General features: G+C 40.2%; 2 protein-coding genes across 5 annotated transcripts in view; one reads left to right on the top strand and one right to left on the bottom strand.

The window, feature by feature from the left end:
- dpysl3 (dihydropyrimidinase like 3) overlaps positions 1–15,673 on the top strand; it is a 46,047-nt gene extending 30,374 nt beyond the window's left edge. For 2 of the 3 annotated variants that reach the window (XM_039618494.1, XM_031725955.2), the window contains exons 7-14: positions 1,780–1,848; positions 2,949–3,069; positions 3,843–3,999; positions 4,414–4,555; positions 5,376–5,546; positions 8,527–8,706; positions 10,341–10,512; positions 13,891–15,673. In XM_039618494.1, coding sequence (XP_039474428.1) covers positions 1,780–1,848; positions 2,949–3,069; positions 3,843–3,999; positions 4,414–4,555; positions 5,376–5,546; positions 8,527–8,706; positions 10,341–10,512; positions 13,891–13,985 — 1,107 coding nt within the window. In that variant the 3' untranslated portion in view covers positions 13,986–15,673. The remainder of the gene's footprint in view (positions 1–1,779; positions 1,849–2,948; positions 3,070–3,842; positions 4,000–4,413; positions 4,556–5,375; positions 5,547–8,526; positions 8,707–10,340; positions 10,513–13,890) is intronic. The other variant, XM_031725954.2, reaches the window with a different exon arrangement.
- A 3,977-nt stretch (positions 15,674–19,650) lies between these two features.
- stk32a (serine/threonine kinase 32A) overlaps positions 19,651–25,786 on the bottom strand; it is a 63,301-nt gene continuing 57,165 nt past the window's right edge. For both annotated transcript variants that reach the window (XM_031725943.2, XM_039618928.1), the window contains exons 12-13: positions 24,722–24,786; positions 19,651–22,241 (exon numbers count right to left, since the gene is read on the bottom strand). In XM_031725943.2, coding sequence (XP_031581803.1) covers positions 22,124–22,241; positions 24,722–24,786 — 183 coding nt within the window. In that variant the 3' untranslated portion in view covers positions 19,651–22,123. The remainder of the gene's footprint in view (positions 22,242–24,721; positions 24,787–25,786) is intronic.

The following is a 25,786-nucleotide window of genomic DNA, read 5'->3' as shown; positions in this document are numbered from 1 at the left end:
ATTAGTCAGAGCTCCAGACCATGCCTGGATTCTGTCACTGTGTGTGTATGTGGGTGCGTGTTGGATCTGATTCTTTGCAATTCCCAGCTCTCCTATCCAGTTTGCAACTTTAACTTGGAAGTCTGATTTCCATCTGTAAGACCAACATGTCTGAACACTTGATTATGTCATGTACTGTACTTTAGACCACCTAAGATAGAGGTGTCTTGTTTAGACTTGCTGCCAGAGCTGCCCCTGATTATGTTCAAGCTTTTATAACTCAAAGTTCTAGATGCACCCAAGGGGTGGGTCACATCTTTGCTTTTGCAGATGATGTGGTTCTGCTGGCTTCAACCTTAAGCATACACTGGAGATGTTTGTGGCTAAGTGCAAAGCTGCCGGGGGAGAAGTAGCAACTCTGAACCTGAGGATATGCTTTACAACCTGATTCCCTAGTCCAGGTTGGGGCAGGGTCCTCTTCATATTTGGCAATGAGTTGTGAACAATGGCCAAAAGAATATTAATATAATATTGCTGTTACAAGTGGCAGAAATTAGCTTTCTCACATGGGTGTCTGGACACATCCTTAGAAGAGTTCAGTCTTTCTTCCATCTTACTCTGCATTAAAAAAATCTCTGTTAAGGTGGATTAGGTGAGTGTTTTGGTCTTTTGGCTGGACCCCACTTCTCAGCTAGCTTGGGGAGCTCTGTTATAACAATAGCCATGGAAAAGCATAGAAACGAATGCCAAAGCGCAGCTTCTCATCTTCAAATGGCCAATAAATGCCGGTTTGAGATAAACTCCCCTCTCAAAACTCTTGTACTGCAAAGTTCAGTTACTTTTTTCCTGAAAGGGTTTGCAACTTCCATAATTCCCATATCCTATAACTTTTGCCTGACTCTATGTTTCCTTGGAGCGAGATCAGCAATGCTAGATTTCTAAACTTTTCCAAACAGATTTAGCAATAGGGCCATCTATTGTGACAACTTCATGGGCATCTCCTGAAGGCAGCATAAGTATTAGAAATGTACCTTGAAAAACTTTACTTGCTAACAATAGGTTGTAACTGCTTTTGCTTGCCCAATGTAGAGCTGTTTCATCCAGGCAGCCTCTTCTGTGTGAGTTTGGGGAAGGGGAACAGTCTCAGCGCAGCAATGTTGATCAGAGCCACAAATTTGTTTCGTGTAGTAACACAGCTGGGATTCCTCTCATTTGTAGACATGTCTAGATTTTCTGCGTCTGTCATCAACAGGTCCTGCTCCTTGCAACAAAGTTTTTCTCCTCAGATAGCTGAGGGGAGCACTGACCACAGGAATGCCACTAGTTTCTTCAGTTACAGTACAAGTTGTCTTACCTTTGGCTGATATAGTCTCCGTCTTTAATTTTAGCTGCCTGACCAATCGTAGGCTTCTAAGACAGAGTATTACTGATTTTCCACTGGTATGAGATGCTCGCTTAAAGCCTTTTTTGCAGAAGCATGTCACCATAATACATTTTGACCTCACAGACAGTCACTCTAAATGACACTATGCAAGGAAAGGTGCAAACTAATGCCTTAAAGCAGAGTTTTTGCTTTTAGGTGATGTTCTGAAAGTGAAATTTTCCTTGCTTTGAGTCGTGCACAGACCCACATGTTAAAACTGCTGTTCGTGTACTTAACACAAGCACAACTAATCAGAAACGGTTTATCATTCTGAAGTTTGTAGACTGATGAAGACCTCCCAGAAAGTTCTACATACGGTACATTATGTCTATAAACTGGGCAGCTAACAGTTGACTTTTTGCATGTGTGTTGAACAGGAGCAGGCCCGGATGCTGCAGATGGGTATCACTGGACCAGAGGGGCATGTGCTGAGCAGGCCAGAAGAGGTCTAACATTCACACACCATACACTATATTAAATATTAGCTACTATGCATCATTTGCATGTGCAAGCATTTTGAAATGGACTGTCATATAAAAGTATTCAAATAAATTAGCCATGTTATAATTTATCATTTTTTTGTGCAAACAATACAAATATGGTTGTACATGTAAAGAATCACATTGTGCACAGTGACATTTTTGGACTGGTCCTCAGACACACACGTTGTTCCTGTTACACACATGTGGTTTCAGATACATTTGAGACACTGGGTGAAAAAAAAAAGTCTCTTGTTTCATCCAGTTTTTGCTGTGAATGTTTCTTCAGCAAACAACAAAAATCAAAGCCACACTTTCAGCTCAACAACTTGTCTGGGATTTTCCATTCTGTGCTGCTGCAGAGGGTTCCTGTCCCACCAGTATCATAATGTCAAGTAGCTGAGTGGAGTCTCAAGAATCTAAAAATTGGTAACATGATTTTCTTAAGCAGGCAAAGTCAGACAAGTGTTTCTCTATTAGTGTACACCATCTTATTCAGTACTAATTCAGTGGTCATTGAAGCCAGACTGACCCTCTGGACTCAAAGAAAACAGTGTTTGCATCATATGGAGGCAGTGACGTTTCTACTTGAAACCTTTGTAGAATTTTTTTATTTAAAGTCATTTCTAGTTCTCGTTAGCCAGCATTTACAAATATGGGGATGAAGATTTCAGAAATGCAATAATCACAATAAAACACCAGGTGCTTTTCATTGTGGACATGTGTCTAAAATGTGTCCAATATGTTTGCTTTTAAAGCCTTCCAACTTGGAAAATCTGCAAGTACTGGGTGTTAGTCTGACCTCACTTAAGTTTCTTTTAAGCATTTGTTTGCTGATCGCATTAAATTTAACTACCCAAACACAATATAACTGAAACAGTCCTTGACTTGCCCAGTTTTAAAATTATAAGCTTCTCCTTGTCGTCCGGGTTCAAAATAAATTATTCAAATGATACGGCTCCAAAAATGTATAATTTGCTGCGGTCGTGATATTTGAAGTTTGTTTGACAAAATCTTAATGGGAAAAACATTCCCGAGTCAACCGCATTGTGCTCTTTCGTCTGTAGCTGGAGGCAGAGGCGGTATTTCGTGCCATCACCATCGCCAGCCAAACCAACTGTCCACTCTATGTGACACGGGTCATGAGCAAGAGTGCTGCTGACATCATCTCACAGGCCCGGAAAAAAGGTAAAAAGCAGAATTTGTCCTGGCCTTTATATGTTTGTTTTTCTTTTTCTGTGTTTTCCAAGACTAGAAATGTATATGCTGAGTTGTCTCTGTTTGGTATAATGAAAAAAATATCCCACTCTTAGAGTAACATTCAGCTTTGTTGTTCAGGTCTTTTCTGTGGTTGAGCTGTCACACACACTTTTCCTTAGAGGATAGAACAGATGTGAACCAAGAGCCTGCCTGGCGTAGATGGATTGTGAAATTAACAATTTTTGAGAATGTGATGAAAACAAGCAGAGAAGAACAATATGTGTTTGAATGTCTTTGGTGGAAAGCCAAATGAGGTTTTAACACACCAGATTGCTGACCTCAGATAGCCTTCTCTGTGCACTCAGGTGAATCCATTAGGAGCGTTTATGAGCTTGACACGTTTGTTTGGCTCCATTCCCGAGCTGTTATATGAAAACCAGGAAATAATAAATGTATGTTAGTGCGAGGGACTGTGAAGAAGCATAAGAGCACACATGTGTTAGTGACAGGACTCAAACCGTTCATGAAAGAGAACAATCTCAGCTGCAACTGAGCAAGTGGAATTTGTGCATTGCCGATGCTGGCATGGTCCCCCTGCTGGAAACTTTCACATGAATTGCCAAAGCTTTTAGCGAGACTAAACTGCTGACAAAATAAAAATAAAGGTGCACTAATGCAACTGATGATTATGCAAATGGAGACCCTCACACTTGGCACTTTGTTGACTTCTAACAAAGTTTTGACTGATTTTCCTTTCCCAGGAAATGTTGTGTTTGGGGAGCCAATCACAGCCAGTCTGGGCACTGATGGGACACATTACTGGAGCAAGAATTGGGCCAAAGCAGCTTCTTTTGTAACATCACCTCCTCTTAGCCCTGATCCTACCACTCCAGACTATCTGAACACACTCCTGTCCAGGTACACATCCCCTTTGAAACTTTACTTTGCCTGTGCAGAAATGTTGTTTGTTGTAAGTGCCGTGAACACCACTGTGTTATAAAATTATAGCTATTACAGTTTAGATTTTAGATTTAGATACATCTAAAGTTTGTGTTTCTTATGAAAAATCAGCAATTGTTGTGCAAGAAATGGACTTCATCTGGTAAGTGAGTTACTGCTTCATGTGGAAACAGGAAACATTAGTAATGGTTTACACTGGAAGGACAAACTCTGGCACGCTGCATACTTCTTTACTTTCAGTCCCTCTTCTGTTTTGGTTTGCTTCTCCTGCTGAAGTAGAAGCATATTTACTTATGTTTACAGAACTGTAATGCTGTACACAGACTTTACTGTCCTGGTGTAATACCTTCAATATGCCTCTTCTCCTCCCAGTGGAGACCTGAGCGTGACTGGCAGCGCTCACTGCACCTTCAGCGTGGCCCAGAAGGCCATTGGCAAGGATGACTTCACCCAGATCCCAGAAGGTGTCAATGGAGTGGAGGAGAGGATGGCTCTCATTTGGGACAAAGCTGTGGTGAGGACAATCATATACTGATAGAGGCGCATGGTGACGTCTGATTTTTATTTTTATCTTGATTCATTTGATTTTTACCATTTTCCCAGAGGAACGTCAGCAACTTTATGTCCCTTAGCTTTGTTTTAGCAGTCACCTGTGGTGTTTCTTTTGCTTCTGCCTCACTCGGCAGCTCCACTATGTCTCTTTTTACATGTCCACCTCTGTTTTTCCCCTTTAAACAGCACTCTAGCCTTATTTTTTTCTCTATATCACTGTGTCCGTATAATTAACATGCAGGCTTGTTGAGCTTTGCTGTAAAGTGCATTGCTGGCTCTGAAATTTGGGTAGGCTTTTAAACATAAAACTCAATACATTTCCTTAGCACAAGTACTTAGAATCCTGGCTCACACCAAACTTGGACCGACTGTCGGTAGGTCTATTTTTAAAAGGTTGACAAAGGCTAGCTGTTTTCCCTGCTTCCACTCATCTTCTAAGAAATCCCCCATTAATGACAGCTTCATATTTTAATGCTAAAATATTGAACCGTCACTTACTTGTAGTGTGTTATGTCGAGAGATTTAAATGTAAGAAAAATGCATCATCTGAAACTGTTTTTATGGATGTTTTCACAACAAAGTTTATTCTAAAGTTTTAAAATATCCTCCATGCATTTACATTAATACTACAAATACACCATTCAGTCAATTGAATAATGTGTCTTCAGTAGTAGGACTACATGCTGTAGGGTGTGCTCCATAATGCTAATATATGGATAATGGATCCAGTCTCGACATTTCCAGTAATATTTGCTCGTGTGTTGTGCTTGTTTTGCTCTCAGACTACAGGTAAGATGGATGAGAACATGTTTGTGGCCGTCACCAGCACTAACGCAGCCAAGATCCTGAACCTGTACCCTCGTAAGGGTCGGATTGCTGTGGGCTCCGATGCCGATCTGGTCATCTGGGACACAGACGCCATTCGCACCATCACTGCCAAGACACACAACTCGGTATGTACTCAGACCAAAGTATCAGTTAAATTCAATTACCAGGTCCTGGCTCTTTTTTAACTTTTTTTGCTTCCCTTTCTACTTGTTTTACATTTATGCTGTAAAACTATAGGCACTGTAACGCTTCACAAGTTCTCACAAAAACCTTATTTGATTTAGTTGGTTAAATATAACAGCTGTGTTACAAAAAAACCTCAAAACATCTGGCATTTTTTAAATTAAGAAAAAAAAGATAAAAATTGTGCTTTAAAGGGTGAGATGTATTTTTGGGCGGGCGGACAGACAAGTAGAATATACGATCGGAGGTAAGTGTCTGCATCTGCGTGCAAGAGGCAAAGAAAAAAGAGAGACTGAGGAAGAGAGAGAGGGAGAAAGGGAGACTAGGAGTAAGTTAGGGAGGGGAAAAAAAGCACATTTTTGAGCAGCTTCCAGAGAGGTCTGAGTACCTCGGAACGGAAATGAATTCTCAGTGGATCTTCACTAATTCCACTCCACACTGGGCTCACCACAAGACCAGGTCTCAATGCTGAGACTCAATACATTCAAAACTCCTTAATAATGATGAAGTAGTTATTTATTAAAAAAAAAGATTTATGCCTTGCTTATTCAACAAAATCAGACAAACAGCAAACAAACGTCTGTCAATGATGCAAATGCTGCCAAAATGTCTAGTTCAGCAGAACTGCAGTTAATCCACAGAGAATCTATGTGCTGTATAATCAAGAGGTATTTCCTTCCTCTATATCACTTTCAGTTGCGCAGATCCTCCAAAATACATGAATGATTGGAAAAGTGGGTTTAAAGAATGGCTCTCATTGTATGAGATCCTGTTACGGTAAACACTAATATTTCAGATGGTTTCATAAAACCTTGGAGATTTTGGACATCTGTATACACTGCTTGTTGGCAAGCTACACGTCTCATAAGTAGAAAGCAACTTTGGTTGAAATGTATTTTTGATTTCATGGGAAACATCTCACGCAATATGCAGCCTGGACCAGAGGTCATAGTGCAGTCCATTTCCTCCTGCTTTCCAATGCACTGAGTTATGTATAATATTATAGGTTAGCACTTTGGGGGGTTTTTTCACATTAAAGAAATGTTTTGTTACATTTTCCTAAGAGAGCGGGTGGAAATGAGTGTAAAAAGGCCAGCAGAGTGTAAATGAATAACCCTTTTAAATTGCACCTAAGGCCGTTCGAAATTTGAGCGTCTATGTGTAGTTATGAGTTCAGAGTTCAATACTGAAAGTGAAATTACATTAGAAATGTGAAACTGCATCCTGTTGTACACAGTCTTCCAGTTTAAGCCAAGGGCCTCACACACATTGTCCTCCGCACATACACACTGTGTACAGTACGCACGGTATATATGAGTAATGAGGTTTCTGCCATTACGCAAATGTTAAAAGATTCCTCTCGGGCCGCTCAGCAGCAGAGGAAGTGTCCACACAGGAAATTACGGCTTCAGCAGCCTAGGACAAATCCTGCTTTTGCATAAACACTGTCCACGAGCAGGGAGAGGATGCATTTGCCGAAAAGCTAGTAGTTGCTAAATTGATCGTAGGAATGATGAATTGAAACGTGTAGATTTCAGTTTGTCTTGCTTAAAGGCTCGATGACATTTGTTTTTGTTGGAAGACGAGAGTATGGCGCTGTCTCCAGATAGAGGAACAAGACGTGAAACAGAGAGAAGTGGACTAATAATATGCCTTCTCTAAATGTGGAGTACATCCACCGAGGATCCATGGGTTCTTACATAATGATGTCACCCCTTTCATTTCCTCCTGGTCGCCCTTCCAGCTGTAAAATCACTGAGGTAAACAGATGACAAGAGCACAGCAGCTCCCACTTCAAATAAATCTCTCTTAAGGAGAACCTTTGCAGCAAAACGATTGTTTTTTCGTGCCCTGATCAATTTTTAAATGCGTGGCCTGTTTTTCATCAGCGACATGCTTTCTTTCAGACTACAGGGGAAAAAAAGCTTCCAAAACACTCAAGTGCTTATTCAAAGACAACTTGTCTATTGGACATTAATATAAATAAGCACACATTTCATTAGATTATATGATGTGTTTAAAACTTGGTTTCCAAAAATAATTGTCTAAATGTAAGCTAAGTAGTCTACATTGTATCCTATTGTCTTCAAGTGTCTTGCCTTAATGGGCAGCAAAATCAAACGGGAGCTGCCCTGCTTACCAGCACACTGTGTTGGGGAGTGCTTTCCCCGAACTGTGTTATATCTCAGTGTGTTATCAGTAAACCCACATCTGGTTTTGATTGCTTGTTATTGTCAACATAAAATACATAGATGTGCATAAGGGTATTTGGATACATAGAGAAGAGCAGGCAGCAATACTGTTGGACACTGAGAGCCCGCTCAGATTAGTCATGACATCATGTTTGGCATGCAGCGAGTCTTAGTTATGTCCTGTTCTGGCCTGAATTTGGATGGCAGTAGAAAACAGGGCCGTGTGCAGAGGAAATAAGCAACAATGGAATGAGGGGAGGGGACCATCAGAGATTACACGTACATACAAAAAAAGAAAGTTGGCACAAGGAAAAATGGAGGAGGATGAACAGCACAACATGGTTAAAAAATGCAAAGGATTACAGAAATCAAGCAAGAGAAGGCAAGGGAGTGAAAACATTAAGAAGTGGACAACTGGAAAGAGCATTAGAAAGAAAAGTGAAAGAGCCTACAGAGCCAGAAGAAGGGAAGGGCAGTGATACTACAAAGTACTACGAAGGCATCTGAGCCCAGCTGGATGAGGGCAGCTGTTTGTACATGCCAAACAGACAAGTGTAAAGAACTAGGTGATGAATGATAAAGAATCTGAGAAAGAGAGATAACTTTTACCCTCTTCTCCTCAGTCATTGAAGAGTACATTCAGCATATAACTAATAGGAAACTTTATCTAATAAACTTTAGTTTCTTTGCCGCTGCAACAATCTTTGATGATATCATATGTGTGCTTTAGGCTGCTGAATACAATATCTTTGAGGGCGTGGAGCTGCGTGGCGCCCCACTAGTGGTGATTTGCCAGGGTAAGATCGTTTTGGAAGATGGAAACCTTCACGCCACCTCCGGAGTGGGCCGCTTCATTCCCTGCTCTCCCTTCCCTGACTTTGCCTATAAGCGTATTAAAGCCAGGAAGCAGGTAAGTGCAGTCATTCTTCTTTTACAGCCTACATTTTACATGTGGTAATATAGTTAGTGTATAAAACTTGAACTGAACAACATGAACTGCGTCGCAGTACTCACTGCACTGTTAGATTGCCAGAATAACAATAACATAACTAGAAAACCATAGAATACAAAGGAAATTGAAAAAAAACTCAGTGAAGGACTTTAAGGCCTTCTAGGATGTACCTAAAGGAAAGGAGAGTCTAGGGTGAAATGGAAGTAAGGATGACGGGGAGAAAAGAGGGCAGCCATGGAGGAGGCAATGAAGTGGGACGTGGGGGAGATATAATAACTCTGACATCACCCTCCAAGGTTCAGCCACAGGGCACCGACTGTGCTTAGACGCTGTAAGGTCCATACACTGAGGGTGGTCATGGCTTTGTCATCTCGGATTAATAAAGATACATTGACTTTGGATTTGGATAACACTTTTTAGAGAGACCTACCGCACACGCTAAGAGGATTACTCATACTATTAAACTTCCATTTTAACTTTAGACTCTCGATTTTAAAAGATATTTAGGAAGGTGGCTTCGATTACAGCAAGAGCCACTGAGTAGCTGAGGTTGGAGAGAGCTTGATGCTTTCTTGATACATAGGGAGTTTGTCTTTATGCTAAGCTGTACATGCTTGATGCTTCATACTCAGCATACAGACATGGGAGTGGTATCAGTTGGCAGTAAGGTGAAAAACATATTGTCCATATTGATTATTTATTTCCTGAATAGGTGGGAGATCAAGGAGAACTTGTGAAAGTATCCGAATAGAAAAAGATATACTGTACATGTAGAAACTTAGAGAACCCAAACTAAAGGTAAATTAAATGTTAATGTGCAGTCAGGGCCAAACCCAGAAAGCTACTGTAGTTAAGTAGCACTGTTTCATTAGACACCCACCCTAAAGTATTACTCATCTGTTCAAAGTGTGAGAAATGAGCCCATTTAACCATGTGATTTATAGCAGCTTATACTTAAAGCAGCCCCTGCTTTCTGCTCTCTTGCCATCTTCTTACGGCCCGAGAAATCTCATAGCCCAACAGTTTCTTAATTCACAGCTGGCTGCTGATGAAAAAATGGAGCTGTAGTAACAGTGTGCTGTTTGTCTTGGTAGCAGTCACTGTTATGCTTTTCTTCATTCACAGATGTCTCTTTTTAAGTCTTGACCGAGCTTCCAAGATTCCACTGAGTCACGCCACTGACAGACATACAGACAATGGCTTTTCACAGGCAGCTAATAGTTTCAACTTGATCTGAAAGCTTATAAATACATAACTGTATTTTGGTGACTCCTCTGTTCTATAACCTCGAGAAGGTCTTGATTGTGTGTGTTCGTGTTTTAGTTTGCGTGTTTCTGTGTATGTTTGTGTGGATTTGTAAATCTGGAACTGACTCTTGGCAGGAAAAGATGCATATATAATTTAGACACACAAATAGTTATACAGACAGCCATGTAATGCTAAACATGTGTGAAGCTAGTTGCGTTTAACCTTTTGTTGCACAGTAAAATGCCATAATGTTTCTCCTAGTGCCTGCATGTTGGTTCTGTTTCTACATCTGCCATGCTTTATGTTTCTTTTCACCATCTCTGCTCTTTCTGTTTGTCCTGTAGTTGGCTGTCCTGAGGGCAGTGCCAAGGGGAATGTATGATGGCCCAGTTTCTGAATTCTCCATGTCCCGTGGCGGTACCCCCTCGGCCTCGGCCCGTACTTCTCCAACCAAACAGCCTGTCAGAAACCTGCACCAGTCTGGATTTAGTCTAGCAGGTAACCCTGCACCATGCGGTGAGCCCACTTTCTTAATAGAACAACAATCTCTGTGTTACCCAGTCATTTCTTCCACGTATCTGTCCACATACTGTACGTACAAACATTAGAGGAGCATCCATGGTCATCAGATAAACCACCCTCATACTCTTCTATTTTAACTCAGTTACTACTTCATTATATGAAGTCAGATAACAGCCATGTGATTCTCATCATGTCTTTGCGTTTTGTCAATGATTTATTAAAAGTCCTCGGCTGACTGGAGAGGAACCCAATAATTTCTTATTATCTCGTTTCATGCATTACAATTTGCACAGTATGGCATGCATTTGCTTGCAGTACATAATGCTCCAAAAAGAGCTGTCTGTTTGTGCATTTCATTAAGGCAGTTGCTTGAGTTCTTTTGAGTCTGATTGAAGACTCTATTAAATTAAATCTATGACACAGTCAGTAAAAGTTTTCACTTGAGTGTTGTTCGATGTAAAGTAAACATGACCCTGGATTAAACACGCCTTTAATGTTAAAAGTGTTTTAAAGATGTGCAAACGTCTTGATCCACTTTATATAACTTTATATTTTGCTCCCAAGACGCAAGACAGTTTTGCCATTTTTATTTCAAAGGTCTTTCATAGTTTTCACTCATTTCCAGTCTAGTCCTCGTACCTGACTATTTTCAGAGGAATGTTTTTATTAAACCACTTAACGCTGACCTATGACTCATTCAAGCATAAAAAAAGTCACCTAACTCAAGGGATGAACCTGTGTTGTGTTTGCACATAGCAGACAACTTAACAAACAGACATTTTTAAATTGTATCTTTCAGCACTTTGTTACTAGCAGCCTGTCACAAAAACACATAAGTTTCCCATTTCTTTATACGAATCTATGGATATTGGCAAAGATAACACATGTTGACATTAACATCAACTACAGTAATACAGCCTCTCTAATAGAATTCAAGCCCTCTTAATATTTTAGCAACATGAACTGTTGTAGACTTTGTAAAGCCAGGATATGTGTTAAGCTTTGTGTCTGTTTTTCATATTCTTAATTTAGTAAAGCTTTGCCCCGGGTCCTTTACCTCCTGTAATTCCTCTCTATCGTTCTCTCTCTCATCCTCTTTTCTGTCTCTCTTAAAATGTGTCCATTAAATAAAGGCAAAAAGCCAACAAATGCATTTAACAAGGTACCGTAAAAGAAAATACTTTGAAAGGCTTTTTAGAAAGCTGCAGGAAATGAAGTTTTCACCACATTTGAACCTACATTTCGAGCTTAAAAGAGTACAGCCTTTGCAGTCATCTGGACATGGTTTGTTAAGATACCCTATCTAATGTGAGAGATCACAATAACATTCACGTTTGACATCTGTTAAATTTTGCTGGGCTGCTGAGCGACAGTTCGATTGTGCCCATGTGTCAGGGCAGCACTAGATTAGCATCAAGTAAAAACAAATGTGAGAAATGCATTTTGTCAAGCTACCAAGCAGTGACACTTCATACTCGTGTTAAAATCCCGAGCCACTCAGTGTTTCCGCTGTTTTACAATCAAACAGAGCGACCGTAGCTGATTCTGTCCTCCCTGACTGACTAAATGTGTCCATGTGTAGCATTACATCAGTGAGAGCAACTCTGGTTAACCTGGAGAGACCACAGCTGGGTTCACTGTAGTCTTTGGAAGTCGTTACAAATATATGGATAATTTTTAAAAGCTGATAACTCATTTGGATAAACAACTGTACATAATGAAGTTTGGCATTTACTGTATTAAGCAACCTGTCTTTGCAAGTGTTTGAACTCAGTGATGAAAAAAGACAATGACCTCCACTGGAAAGAATTTCTAAATTTGAGTACATGAATTAAGAGGGGAGTAAGACTGCTCCTACTTTCCCAGGCTTTGAAATATTAACGTGTTTAAGTAAGTTTGTTGTACAAGTCTATGTGCCTTCGTGTGCATGCTCTCTTACTGAGTCTGATCTGTTATAGTTTTCCTGGGATACCGCCTGCAGAGTGCATTTGCTTGTCTGGAAGAAGTTGGGAAGGATTGTTTGCTTAGACACAGTGTATCACAGTCTGACATCATTCCACTTTCCATTTATATACGCACTGATCATTTGTTAGACTAGACAACCTGACTTATCATTTGGAAACACCATTCTTTATGCCAGACTTAAGCATCTTTTGTTAATGTTTCACAGTCCTCGTACAGCAGTAGGTCTGCTCACATTTGCATTCCCCTGTCACCTCAGTGATACATACCATATGTCATAGATAATGATGTGTTTCAAGAAGCCTTCTAGTGTTGGGAAAGTAATAACGTGAGTGCATCATGGCAATTATTTGTGTGCCGTGATGACATGAAAGCTGCCCTGTCTGACAGGATTGACAAATGCTGCTACTGGTTTCCAGTGGAGGGCAAAAGGGAGTAAATCCCATCATCGGTGTCTGTATAGTCCTTCAGTTCTCTGATTTATTTAATCTGTCACATGTTTTCACATTACTGTAGTCCCAACATATAAGACTGTCTCAGTGGTTTTGTTATGTTACTTTCATCTCAACAAAAACGACACAGCATAACCTAATTTGCACAAGGGCAGAGGCACTCCGACTTCTTTGTATATGTGATCGAGTTACACTCATTTGATATGGTTTAACATTGTTAGAGCTTAAATTCAACCCAGTCACCCCAAGAAATTAATTTAGTTCCGTAAAGCCTAACCAATCAGATATGAAGGGGCAAAATATTAGATGATTATATATCTTTGTAACACTTTATGCTAGGGGCTTACTTTTTTTACAGCAGAGAACTGATTTGGGGTTCAAATGAGGGGTCTGGTGAGATCTTAATCCTGTCGTGGGATATTTTATTTTTTATTTTAATACAGTAATCATATAACGTTTATACATTCCTGAGACATCACCAATAGCATAGTATTTCATAGGATTATGATGTTGAGATTAAAAAAACATATGATAGGCCAAATGCTCTAAATCTTACATGGTAAAAGAACATTTTACCCATTACTGTATGATAAATATTTACCCTATGACCTATTTTCCCAGCTTTAAGAAAAATTGGGGTTTTAAAGTAAACAGTAGCCTACACAAAGACATATGTAATTCACACTTTAACATTAATTTCATGACCATGCACTTGGGAATATGAGTGCATAACTATAAATGTATGTTCCTCCCATATCTAAATTGCTTGCCAGTGTTTTCCATGCAAGCACAAGTAATTTATAGGAATTTGATTGGGTTTAAGTAGAAATCTATGTGTTCATTTCTCAGAGAAACCCTGCAGATGTCTTCCTTTTGTACTCTTTCACTCTGCTTTTCTGCCCCCCCCCCCCGACCGATATCTTTGGTCTCTTTATCTTGTCCCTTTCTCTCTTTGCAGGTCCTCCCACCCCTGATGACATCCCCATCAGGCCTGCTGGAAGGCGCATCGTAGTGCCCCCTGGTGGTCGTTCCAACATCACATCTCTCAGTTAAACAGCAGGACACGCAGAAAGAAAATGACAACAGCCAGAGTGCAGGATTGAAGAGGGGAGGGGGGAGGAGATGCAGAGGACCACGATTATTTCAAAGTTACAAAAACAAACAAAAGAAAAAAGCAAAACACTGAATCCTCATGCCTTACCTGTCACAATGCTACTATGCTCATATGAGAAAAGTATCCCTTTTCCTCTGGAATGTGAACCAGCGTCAAGTATATAGATGGTTGGGTTTTTGAGGGTTTTTTTTTTACTGAAAGTGTGAAATTTCCACCAAATTCACATGACTGATCTAAGTCTCATTACTCATCTGTATGGAATAGTTATCTGGTAGTTTGGCAATGTGAAAAAATCAGGAAAACTCAGTATAATCACACAAAACAAAACAAAAAACAAACCGTGTTCGCAAAGGAAAATGGATACCACATGTCTCAGAATGACGCTATCGTTCTTTCATCCTGTTCGGCTTTCAATGTCACCCCTTTTCAGTAGCCTGCTTGCTCCATAGTCAGCAAAACATAACACTAGATTCCACAGTAGCCATGTATTATCTTGCAGTATCTTTGGTTAGCTCTAGGTGGCATTGTACATATGGTAGATGTGATGTAGCTTTGTGGACGATGTTGTTGCAGCTTGTTTGGGTTTCCTGGACCAAGTAAAAGGTAGTTATTGAATCTGAGGGCAGGAGTGCTGTCGGGCATGGAGCTGCATGGGCCGCATTAATATGGGTGACGTGATCCATGATACTGCTGCACTCCTCCTCTTTGCTTTTTGGTGACTACCATCCCCATGATGTACTGTACTGATTATTGATGTTTAAAAAAAAAAAAGGAATATGGACAAATCTGCTTGGGAAAGATTATGTGAAAACAAAAGAATAGAAAGAAGAATTATTAGAAACATTTTTTTCTAAATCCCAAAAAAGGTTTATATGAGTTTTTGTTTCCTGCATTCCATCATCACTAGAAAAAAAGAGCTTTGCGAGAAAACCGTCCTTTGCATTTGCTTCTAACTTACTGGCTGTTTCTGCAATCCTGAATCATCTCGAAAAGGATAAAGGGAGGGGAAAAAAGATTATGAAAGGATGATCATACGAATTAAAAATAAATGTAACTGTCCCTTGTAACTACCACTTTAACTGAAGAGCTTTGCAACTGAGGGCAACAAAAAAGATTGATGCAATGAATTGATGAAGTATAGCAAACCTGCTTTATGATAACACTTTAGCTCTGGCTTTATTTTTTCATTCAAGACTAGGACAAGGGGGACCCCGTCATTCCCTTGCCATCACAGCATAGCCCTCTAATGCAGCACATTTAACATCAGCCCGAATATAACTGAGCCCAGTTCAGTTTACCTAAATACTCTGGATGTGATTGTGTTGGGGGGCGTTTGGGGTTTTTTTCATGTCTTTGCTGTTTCTTGATAAGGCAGAGGATTGCAGTGCAGTAAGGTAAGCTTTATATTCTGTTGTTGGCCCATTGTGGGGGGAGAGGGGAAGACGATTGTGTTTTTTTTAAATCTGGCAGGTGGTTTGTTGTATTTATGTTAGTTTGACAACCTTTGTTACTGTTTTTATGTTGTTTCTTTTTTACTGTTGTATCGAAACCCAGAGATGGCAGGTCAAAAATACAGTGTGCTTTGGACGTATGATTTGTTTCCGGAATAAACATGAGTTGCAACTTATTGGCTGACATGTTTTATTTTATAATATTCATTATTTAACATCAAGATGTAAGTGAATATTTAATAGAATAGTTTGAGTGTGTAAAGCAAGTCGTCAAGACAGTTTTTTTACAACCCTGTTTCCAAAAAAGCTGGCATTTTGCATAAAATGTAAATTTTGTCCCTCGGGGTGTCCTGTGGGAGGTGTTGCGGGAGTATGGGGTGTCTGGCCCATTGCTACGGGCCATTCGATCCCTGTACAACCGTTGCAAGAGTTTGGTTCGCATTGCCGGCAATAAGTCGGACTTGTTCCCAGTGGGTGATGGGCTCCGCCAGGGCTGCCCTTTGTCACCGGTTCTGTTCATAATTTTTATGGACAGGATTTCTAGGCGCAGCCAAGTGGCGGAGGGCTTTCACTTCGGTGGCCTCAGAATCTCATCTCTGCTTTTTGCGGATGATGTGGTTCTGTTGGCTTCATCAGGTGAAGGCCTCCAGCTCGCACTGGAGCGGTTCGCAGCCGAGTGTGAAGCAGCAGGAATGAGGATCAGCACCTCCAAATCTGAGGCCATGGTTCTCAGCCGGAAAGGGTGGAGTGCCCACTCCGGGTCGGGATGAGTTCCTGCCCCAAGTGGAGGAGTTCAAGTATCTCGGGGTCTTGTTCGCGAGTGATGGGAGAAGGGAGCCGGAGATCGACAGACGGATTGGTGCTGCGGCTGCAGCGATGCGGACGCTGCACCGGTCCGTCGTGGTGAAGAGGGAGCTGAGTGTAAAAGCGAAGCTCTCAATTTACGATCGATCTCGTCCCTACCCTCACCTATGGCCATGAGCTGTGGGTAGTGACCGAAAGAACGAGATCGCGGATACAAGCGGCAGAAATGAGCTTCCTCCGAAGGGTGGCTGGCCTCTCCCTTAGAGATAGGGTGAGAAGCTCGGCCATCCGGGAGGGGCTCAGAGTAGAGCCGCTGCTCCTCTACATCGAAAGGAGCCAGTTGAGGTGGTTCGGGCATCTGACAAGGATGCCTCCTGGGCGCCTCCTGGGTGAGGTGTGCCGGGCATGTCCCACCGGGAGGCCCAGGGCAGACCCAGGACACGCTGGAGAGATTATATCTCTCGGCTGGCCTGGGAACGCCTTGGTATTCCCCCGGATAAGCTGGAGGAGGTGGCTGGGGAGAGGGAGGTCTGGGCTTCTCTGCTTAGGCTGCTGCCCCCGCGACCCGGCCTCGGATAAAGCGGATGAAGATGGATGGATGGATGAAAAAGAAAAACAATGCAGTAATTTGACAATCGTTTGAAGCAGATATATAATTGAAAATATTACAACAAATGCACTAGCAGCAAATGAAAGTTGTACGATACACTATAAAAATGATCTACTTTGATTAACTTTGCTTCTTTCACTTCACATCTGTTTTGCATCCGTAATTACTTTTTAATTCTGGACGTTGTTTGAACAAATGTTCTGGCACCATCATGGTATATGCACTTTGTGTGTTAGGTCATTCCTATGTATTGTGTGAGAAATTGCCATGACTCACTTTCCATTAAATAGTGATTAGAGCCCTGCAGCACTATACCTCTGCATAAACATCTTTATGTGGCCACAGTTTCTGCTTTATTGGCCTGCATATCTCCGGGGATGATTGAAGAACTTCTGACATCTATGCACATGTGCAAGATCTACAGTGCTGTGCTAAAGTATTTGCCTCCTTACTATTTTCACTTTGTCATGCTTCCATGTTTCAGATCATTAAACCAATTTTAGTACTAGATTAAGATAACCTGAGTAAATACAAAATCTATTTTAAAGTCTGATTTTGTTTATTAAGAGAAAAAGAGCCTCACTGGCCTCTGTTAGGCTCAGTGTTCATGATTTAGCAAGAAGAAAGAGACTGGGCAAAAATGGTGTCCAAGGCAAAAACCACAAGCCAAAAAGAACACAGAAAGACTAATTTTACATATAATCAAGAATTTTGGGAAAATATTCTGTGGACTGTTCCTGTAACATCTGCCATAAAACTAACACAGCATTCCACTGGAGAAAAAAAACATAGTGAAACATGGTGGTGGCAGTATGATGGTCCGCACTCTAATAGTACAGAAGAACTTCCAGGAAGGTTCATGGTTTAAAACATTTATTCTAAGAGCAAAGTTTATTAGTGCCAGGTGCCTGTTATGCAGGTTTCTCAGTCAAAGTGTCAGAACCGTGTCTGCTTTTGTCTTAACTAACTACTTGCATGTGTCATGCTATTAACTCATTTTGGAAAACTCAGCCTCCTGCAGCTACTGGTATGGAAACATAGCTGTGGCACAGTTTGTGCAGGATTTCAGTGTTTCTCTATGCTGAAATCCTAAAAGGCTTCCCACTGCCTTGGAAATGTGAAGCAGCTTATTATGCATTATACATCTTATTACTGTCAACAATAGAATTAGCATAATCATTGCAGTAAAACTTCAGCAAACATACTGTCAGCGCTGCAGCGAGGAAGAGACTGTAACAATGACAGTGTGCATAGGACAGTTGAGGTTAATGTCCAAGTCCACCTCAAGTGAAATTTAATCAATTCATCAATCAATTTCATCAATTAATGTTGGCATTTTGTTTTAAACAAAGGTTAAGAAAATAACATAATAAAATTACATGTGCTTCCACCACAGAGAAAAAAGGATGTCTTACAACCAAAATCGGACTACTTTGGCTGGACAAAGTGTCCATAGTCTCTCATAGTTCTTTCATAGCGGGGGCTGAATACACATGCCCTCAGTTTTATGGTCCAGCAGTAAAACTTCTGCGAGGTCCCTCTTTGATTGTTAGGTAGTGAGTAAATGTCTCATGACATCACTGTAATGATGGGGAAAAGCAGACGGCGCAATGAGTCTGCAACCGCAATCTAAACAGAAGTGTGCGTGGTGGCTGTAAGTGCACACTGTGGTTTGATTTCACATCATTATCAGAATATTCTCCAGAAATTTGTCAAGCATCTTCAGACATACACAAAAACTGCAAAAACACTTGATGTAAACAATCAACGCTGTAACAGGACGAGTTATGAATATCTCTTCTTCCCTTGACATTTACATTTAACTTACGGAGTTCAGATTGTGGTCAGATGAGCCTGTGGGACTCATCCAGTCCTTTCCTTTCCCACTTGGAGAATTGTGCTGATGCCGTTCATGCAGTAGTAATAAAAATAAGGGGTATGACTGTGTAGTATTATTATTTCCTGTACTTTAAGTGTTATTGGCAATATACTAATAATTGAGAACGTTAATGCACTTTTATTTGCCTTGGAAAACTACAGATTATAAGTAATAAATCACCTTTATTATCAAATACAGTGGACATTTTCTCATTTTTGCACACGCCCTAACAAACTGGCAGCGATTCCCTTACACTTCTTGATAAGCAGAGAGATCATTAAGCTGAGGTTTGCTGATTATATCTGTTTGATGCCCAGCAGATTGGGGAAGTATTTATCAGCTGAGAGTCCCATCCCCACCAACTCAGATCAGCCATTTATGTGGAAAGTGCTGCCTCAGCTCTGGTTTCTATGGAGGAGAGATTGGACTGTGCCTTCTAGATGACCTAGGGAAGGGCTGGTCTCAGGTCTGTAGTTTTTAGATGCATGTGGGTGAGAGGAGGGACAGGAAATGCTTTGAGTTTGTTTGATACTGACTGCATTATAAAGGAATTCCCTGAGATACTTATCCACTGCCAATTTAGCCTAGTATCGCACTAACAGTGGCCACTGAAGTAGGTTTTTCAATATGCATTAGCTTGGTTTTGATTTCTCCACATGTGATATCAAAAATGTTTTCAACTTTCTCTTTTCAACTCATATATCTTTTTGCACGTTAACCATAGATTTCCAATCCAAGACTCACTGTACCTGTAGTCAGTTACCACTAGGGGGCAGCATTATCTTTAGACTGGAGCAGAGTAATCTCCAAATCAAACTTCTTTTCTTTTTTTAATGAAATAAAGCACAAGGACAGTCAGGTTGGTTCAGAAAAAGAAAGTTATTATTTAAGGCACACCTTAACAGTTTGCAACTCCAACACATTTAATTACAATAAACACACAGTGACAACTGAAGGACAACAAAACCGTAAGAGGGGTGAGATTCACAGGTGTGGAACAAGTGTATTCTCAGACTAAATTCTTCTTCTTTTTCTTCTAACGCATATGTTTTGTTGAGAAATTATATTACCTGGGTCAAGTACCATTTGTAATTGAGTTTTTTTTTTTTTTTGGTTTCTGAAGGTGGCAAACGTGCCACATTGAGGCAATAATTCCAACATTTTGATACCCATATAAGATCAAATTGAAATACTGTTTGCTTGACGTGTATCCAGGATTATTCCATCTACTGAACTATCCCACCTTATAATATACAGACAGCTTTTACAGAAACCCACCTTTGGATTTCTAAAATCACATCTATGACAACAACAACAACAACACAAAAGTAAGCTGAAAAACATTGCACCTGTCTTCAGTAGAAAAGTGCCAAGAGTCATTCAATCAGAGATTAAACTATATTTTAAATGTAATTACAAGAGATCATAGACTTGAAAGGATTGAGTGATACTGCAGCTAGACAAGCTCAAGGTCAATAGAGTGGCACAGTGGGATTAGTATAAATCACATTGACTTACAGATTGTGAAAAGAGCTCAGGTTTTTAAAACATGCACATATAGCTACGGGAACCAGCTGTGTGCCATACATCTATGGTCTAAGGCACCCCTCTGCAAAGCTCAGAGGCAGGTGTGGTTTTCGGGATATAATATTGAACAAGTCTATGGCAAATCTTACTGAATGAATGAAGGGTGTTTTCACGCCTTGTATTCATTTGGCTGCTGCCGAATTTTATATCAGTGTTGTAGCAGCTGCACAAATGTGTTGATGCAGCGACAGATTGCAAATGGATTCTGTTTTTTATGGGAGCAATTAACAGCGATTACAAATTTGCAGACTTATCTGGTGGCACATATGCATTTGGTTGTATCCAACACAAAAGAGGAAGAACATAAGTAAAAAATACAAAAACAGACATGAGTGCAGACAATAACTGAAAAATGAATGCAGTCTAGGAGTCAGCTTAATCATCATCTAGAAAACCACCCTAAGGAGATAAATATTCACTCACAGCATAAGATCTTTATTTTTTTGTTTCTCTGTGCATAAATGCTACACTTTATGAAGAAGCGTGTGCAAAGCGAGGTTCAGTGCAGAACATATAACATCTACCCTCTAGCTTTTTTCTATGTTTTCATCGCAGTGAACCTTTTTCTGAAGACCCAGTTTGTCATTTGCAGATTGAAGCAAAGGTTAGTCCAAAATGTCAGCGTTTTGATGAAGATTTCCATCAGGACACACTGATTAAAGTCAGCATGAAAATTAAAAGCTCCATATAAACATCCAAGGTTGAGAAAAAAAGCTACAGTTTGGTAGCTGCATTTTAAATACACATCATGACTCCAAATGCCCCATAAGCAAGTCAAGGAAACATATGGGATGCTTTGCTTATATCTGCTGCTGATTTAAACTGGGACTTCAAACCAAATGCTAAAATCCTATCATCTTTGTTAACTGGCAAAGCTACGCAACATGACCACTACCAACATGTACCTGCTGCTCTGATAAAATGAGCCATTTGTGCTCAGTTCTACAATTTAGCTACACAGATTTTTTCTTAGAGGAACTGGTGTTTGCTGTGTTAAATCAAATACCGTGTTTTATGTTTCAAAGTTGTCCAGTTTTAATGTTTTGCACTCCTATTGTCATGCTCATGTCCCGATATTAAATAGAGCACACTGTACAATGGCGTCATCCTCAGTGTTCTTCAACACCTGCTGCCCATCTGCTATGTTGTCGGTCTAATTCCATCTTATAACCACTCTTGTTGTCATTTTTTATGTAGCACTGGTGAACCATGTTACACTTACATAACCACCACGGACTAAAAGTCTCCCATCCAAGCAGCAGCAGCAGCACATATAGCTTTTGGCCATGGTTGACCAGCTGATCAGATGTGGCTTTGTCTTGTGTTTGGCAGGGAAGTGACTACCGTTTCACCTCAGCAACTGCTCAGAGTAGAGGCTGAGCAGATATTAGAGCACCAGATGGATGTAAGGGGACATTATATGAGTGACACTCTGCTGAGAGCCATTCTTCTTGGTGACAGGAAAAATGCCTCGCTCGGGCACGGCTGCTGCTCCAGGAGTCCATTTCACTCCTGCAGTCCTGGAGTTCTTCATAATTTGTTTTTTGTGTGTGAACAGAGATGCACAAGTGCATACTGTGGCGCATTTGTGTTGTGGATAACAAAGTGGTGCAGGAACACTGAAGACCAGTTTCGAGTGCCTGTGCTCATAGAATAATATGTGTCTGGGTGCAAATTGCAGATAGATATAAGCCGTGGGCAGGTGCAAGTGATGAGGGAGTAAGCAGGGATCTCGCATCATGAGATCTATCCTGATAAGTAGGCAGCTGGCTCAATATTGTTGTTCTGTCCATCTTCTATTGCCTTGTTCTTCTCACTTGTGGACAATTCAGAGGACTCTGTGTCCGCCACTGCTTTTCTTGACCTGTTGATGAAAGATTTATTTGAGTAGATATAAAAAGCTCACTAAGATTGTTTGAGAAGAAGCAGGTTAAGTCAGGTTAAGTGTGTGTTTCTATATTCTGCAAGAACACTGTAAAAGTTAACAATAACACATCTTTTCATCTTCCATGCAATGACTTAGTAACTAATTGCACTGAAATTGGATCATTTTAGCTTGACATTCAACCTGTAATTGCTAACCTGGCATTTTATGATTTTTTTTAAATGTATACTTAAGAGGGAAACATGTATCAGCTGGTGGTACTGATATTATTCCCTGTGATGATAAAAACACGTAGCTGGTCCTATTTTACAATAATTGTTCTGTTAAAGTTAAATTTACTGACCTTTTCCCCTACCTTATCAACCACAATTTCAGCCATTTGTTACCTTAAAATTTGGTCTCCTTGTACACTAATCTAAAAATTGATGTTTTTACAGGAGCATCAATTTTTAGATTAGCGTCCATAGGAATTAAGACGGTAGGTAGCCAGCAGGTGCTGCTAATCAAATGCACCACCTCTGTAAAAGCAGAGGTTTTAGCAGTTTGGCAGTCACACAATGTAACACAATGACCTTAAAGAAGGAGCTGTCACTACCCACCAACCTAGGAACCGTTATAAGCCATTTCCAACCAATTTGAAGTCAAGTGAGAAAGATTATTCACAAGTACAGAACATTAAAGACTCTTGCAAATCTCAGGCATGGACATCCCAGCAATTTCACTCTAAGATCAGACCACAATGCTCAGAAAATTTCCCAAAAAGCCAAGAGCTACATCAGAGCCTCTACAGGCCTTGGTTAGCATGAAAAGACTGAACAAGAACAAGGTTTGTTCAGAAAGGTTCCAAGCAGGAATCTTATTGTCTCTAAAAAGAACACAGCAGTTCAATTTAGGTTTGCAAAGCTGCATCGAACATTCCAAATGGCAAACATATTATGCCAACTGTCAAGCATGGTGGTGGAGGGATCATAATTTGGGTCTGTTTTTCAGCCATAGGACTTGGGCACCCTGTCCACCATGAACGCCACTCTATACATATACAGTAGAGTCTATATGTAGACATTTCAGAATATAATATGAGGACATATGTCTGACTAAAACTCCATACTGGGTCATGCGACAGGACAATGATCCCAAGCACAGCAGCAAATCTACAAAAGAATGGCTGAAAAACAAAAGAAGTAAGGTGGCACAATGGGCCAAAGTCAAGACCTCGATCCACTTGATGAGCTGTGTCAAGAAATCAAGAGAACTGTGCATCAAAGAATGCCTGCAAACTTTAATGACCTGAAGCAACATTGAAGAGTGAGCTTTTCATCTCTAGTTTCTACTCTGAGCCGTGGAGTTGGTCATTCCAGCTGCCTGCTGAGCTTGCACACCTGACTGTCCTCACTCTGTGGCATCTATGAGTTGACTTTTATGGACAACTTCAATTTGTTTTACTGGAGGGATGATCTACACCCTAATAGAACCGGTCCACAGGACTGTATACATCATTAACCATACATTATACTGCCAAAAGTCCATAAGTAATCTAAGTCCTACCTTAAATCCTGTAAAATAACAATGGCACATTTGAAATGTTACTAAAATATCTTTTCTAAATTAGGCTTTTAGGTTTTTTCTATTGTTGTCTTTTTCCAGCTTTCCAACTGTTTAATTTGTTATTTGTATGTTGATAATACTACATATCATTTAATTTCATATATTCAATATAGAATTTCATGAAATAAAGTATAAATATTTACACTTTCAGGTTAAGCTTGCTGAAGACTAAATTACCATTTTATTGTACAGCAAGTTGAGTCAAACTAATTTCCTCAAAGCAACAATTTTATAGCCTCTAATATCTGTTTTTATGCCTTTTCTGTGTACTGTGGCTTGGGTTAAGATAATAAGGTTTGATAAGTGATTTAGATAGACCGAAATAATCATGGAATTATTTTATATTCTTGTAGAATATGCCACTGCGTGAGTCAACATTGCACCTGCCTGAACATTTCCTTATGCAAATTATGGTGGTGAATCACATCTCTTATTACTTCCAGAAACTTCTGATATACAGGATATATTCAGTACTGGGCAGGCTTTGCCAGTTGCTATTTAACACATTCTGATCATTTTCCCACAAGCAGACATTTTACTGATTTTACTGATTTTTTTAATACCTTCCTTGATGCTTCCACCAAGCAGCAAGGATTTTTATTTATTCATTTTTAATTAAAAACTATTCCTGGTTACAGCTAGAATATTTATTAAACCGCATATCCAGCAAACCAAACAATTATTATTATTATTATTATTATTATTATTATTATTATCAATAACAATAATAATAATAATAATGATGGTGAAAAGGCATAGTATTTACAGTGTTACTTACATTTACTGAAAGCTACAATGCTATTTATTCCATGAGAAGGCTGGTATTAGCTGGTAAAGAAAGAATAGGGTCTTACTTTTCTCTGTTGAAGACAATGAAGTCTCTCTGGACATTATCCAAACGCTGCTGCAGCTGCCCATTCTGGGGGAGAGACAAATGTAAAAAAAAATCAACTGTGACTCACTACTGGCAGTTGTGAAGAAGCAACAATAAAAATCACGTCCAGCCATTAATCATGGTTATTCTTCTTGTCTTGGTGCCGTGGATTTGTAATATGTGCTGGTGCACAGTACAGCGCAAATTGTTTGAATAGTGCAAAAGGTGCCAGCTGAAGAAATTCACCCAACTTATAGGACTTGTATGTCTGAACCTGCTTCATGCAGGCCTGCTCGGGACATATTTGGCCCACTTAATGATGTTAGACTACTCTAATGGCAAGACAAGGAGACAGGTGCTTTCTCACTTTCCCTAGGAGGCAATGAGGACAGATCATAGAAATACATCATCATTATCACATTGTATTCATTGTCTGTGGGCACCATAGAGAGAGAGACTAGGAGACACAACACAAGAGAGAAAAATAGAGAAAAACTGAATATGTAATAACCCTAAATTCAGTGTAATAAAGCTGCCCCTGTAGGACCTTTAAGCCTTTATTGAATTTCCTAAACTGTTTAATTTTTAGGGTGTCTTAAGGCCTCATCCTTAGTAAAAAGAATCATACTCAAAGTTGCACATGCATGTATGGGCATGTGGTGCTTCCCCCTCAAGCTCAGTTAGATTGGCCCTCTACACTTCGAAATGGCTTACTTCCTGCCAAAGCTGTCACTCACACAGCCTAGCAGAGAGGTTCTGTACAGGTGCTGTCACAGTAGGGGGGGAGCAACTGGCATCCGAAAGCCATCAACTAATTTAGGGCAGGAAGACAGACTGGAGAGTAGAGAGAGGAGAGGCAAAGCTGGAGGAAAGGAGGAGCAGGAGGAGTTGGGAGTGGATTTTATGATTTTGCAAGCATGCCTGAGAGAGAGGGAGACATCGTCGAAGTATAAAACAGCCCTATGATTAGTATACATCTTGACTGCAAGTGAGCCTCTGAGTTTTAGTGAAGGGACACTTTCAGTGCAGTATCAGAAAAGAAAAA

This window comes from Oreochromis aureus, linkage group 10 (genome assembly GCF_013358895.1).
Source record: "Oreochromis aureus strain Israel breed Guangdong linkage group 10, ZZ_aureus, whole genome shotgun sequence".
Lineage (NCBI taxonomy): Eukaryota > Metazoa > Chordata > Actinopteri > Cichliformes > Cichlidae > Oreochromis > Oreochromis aureus.
This window is presented reverse-complemented; position numbering and strand designations above follow the sequence as displayed.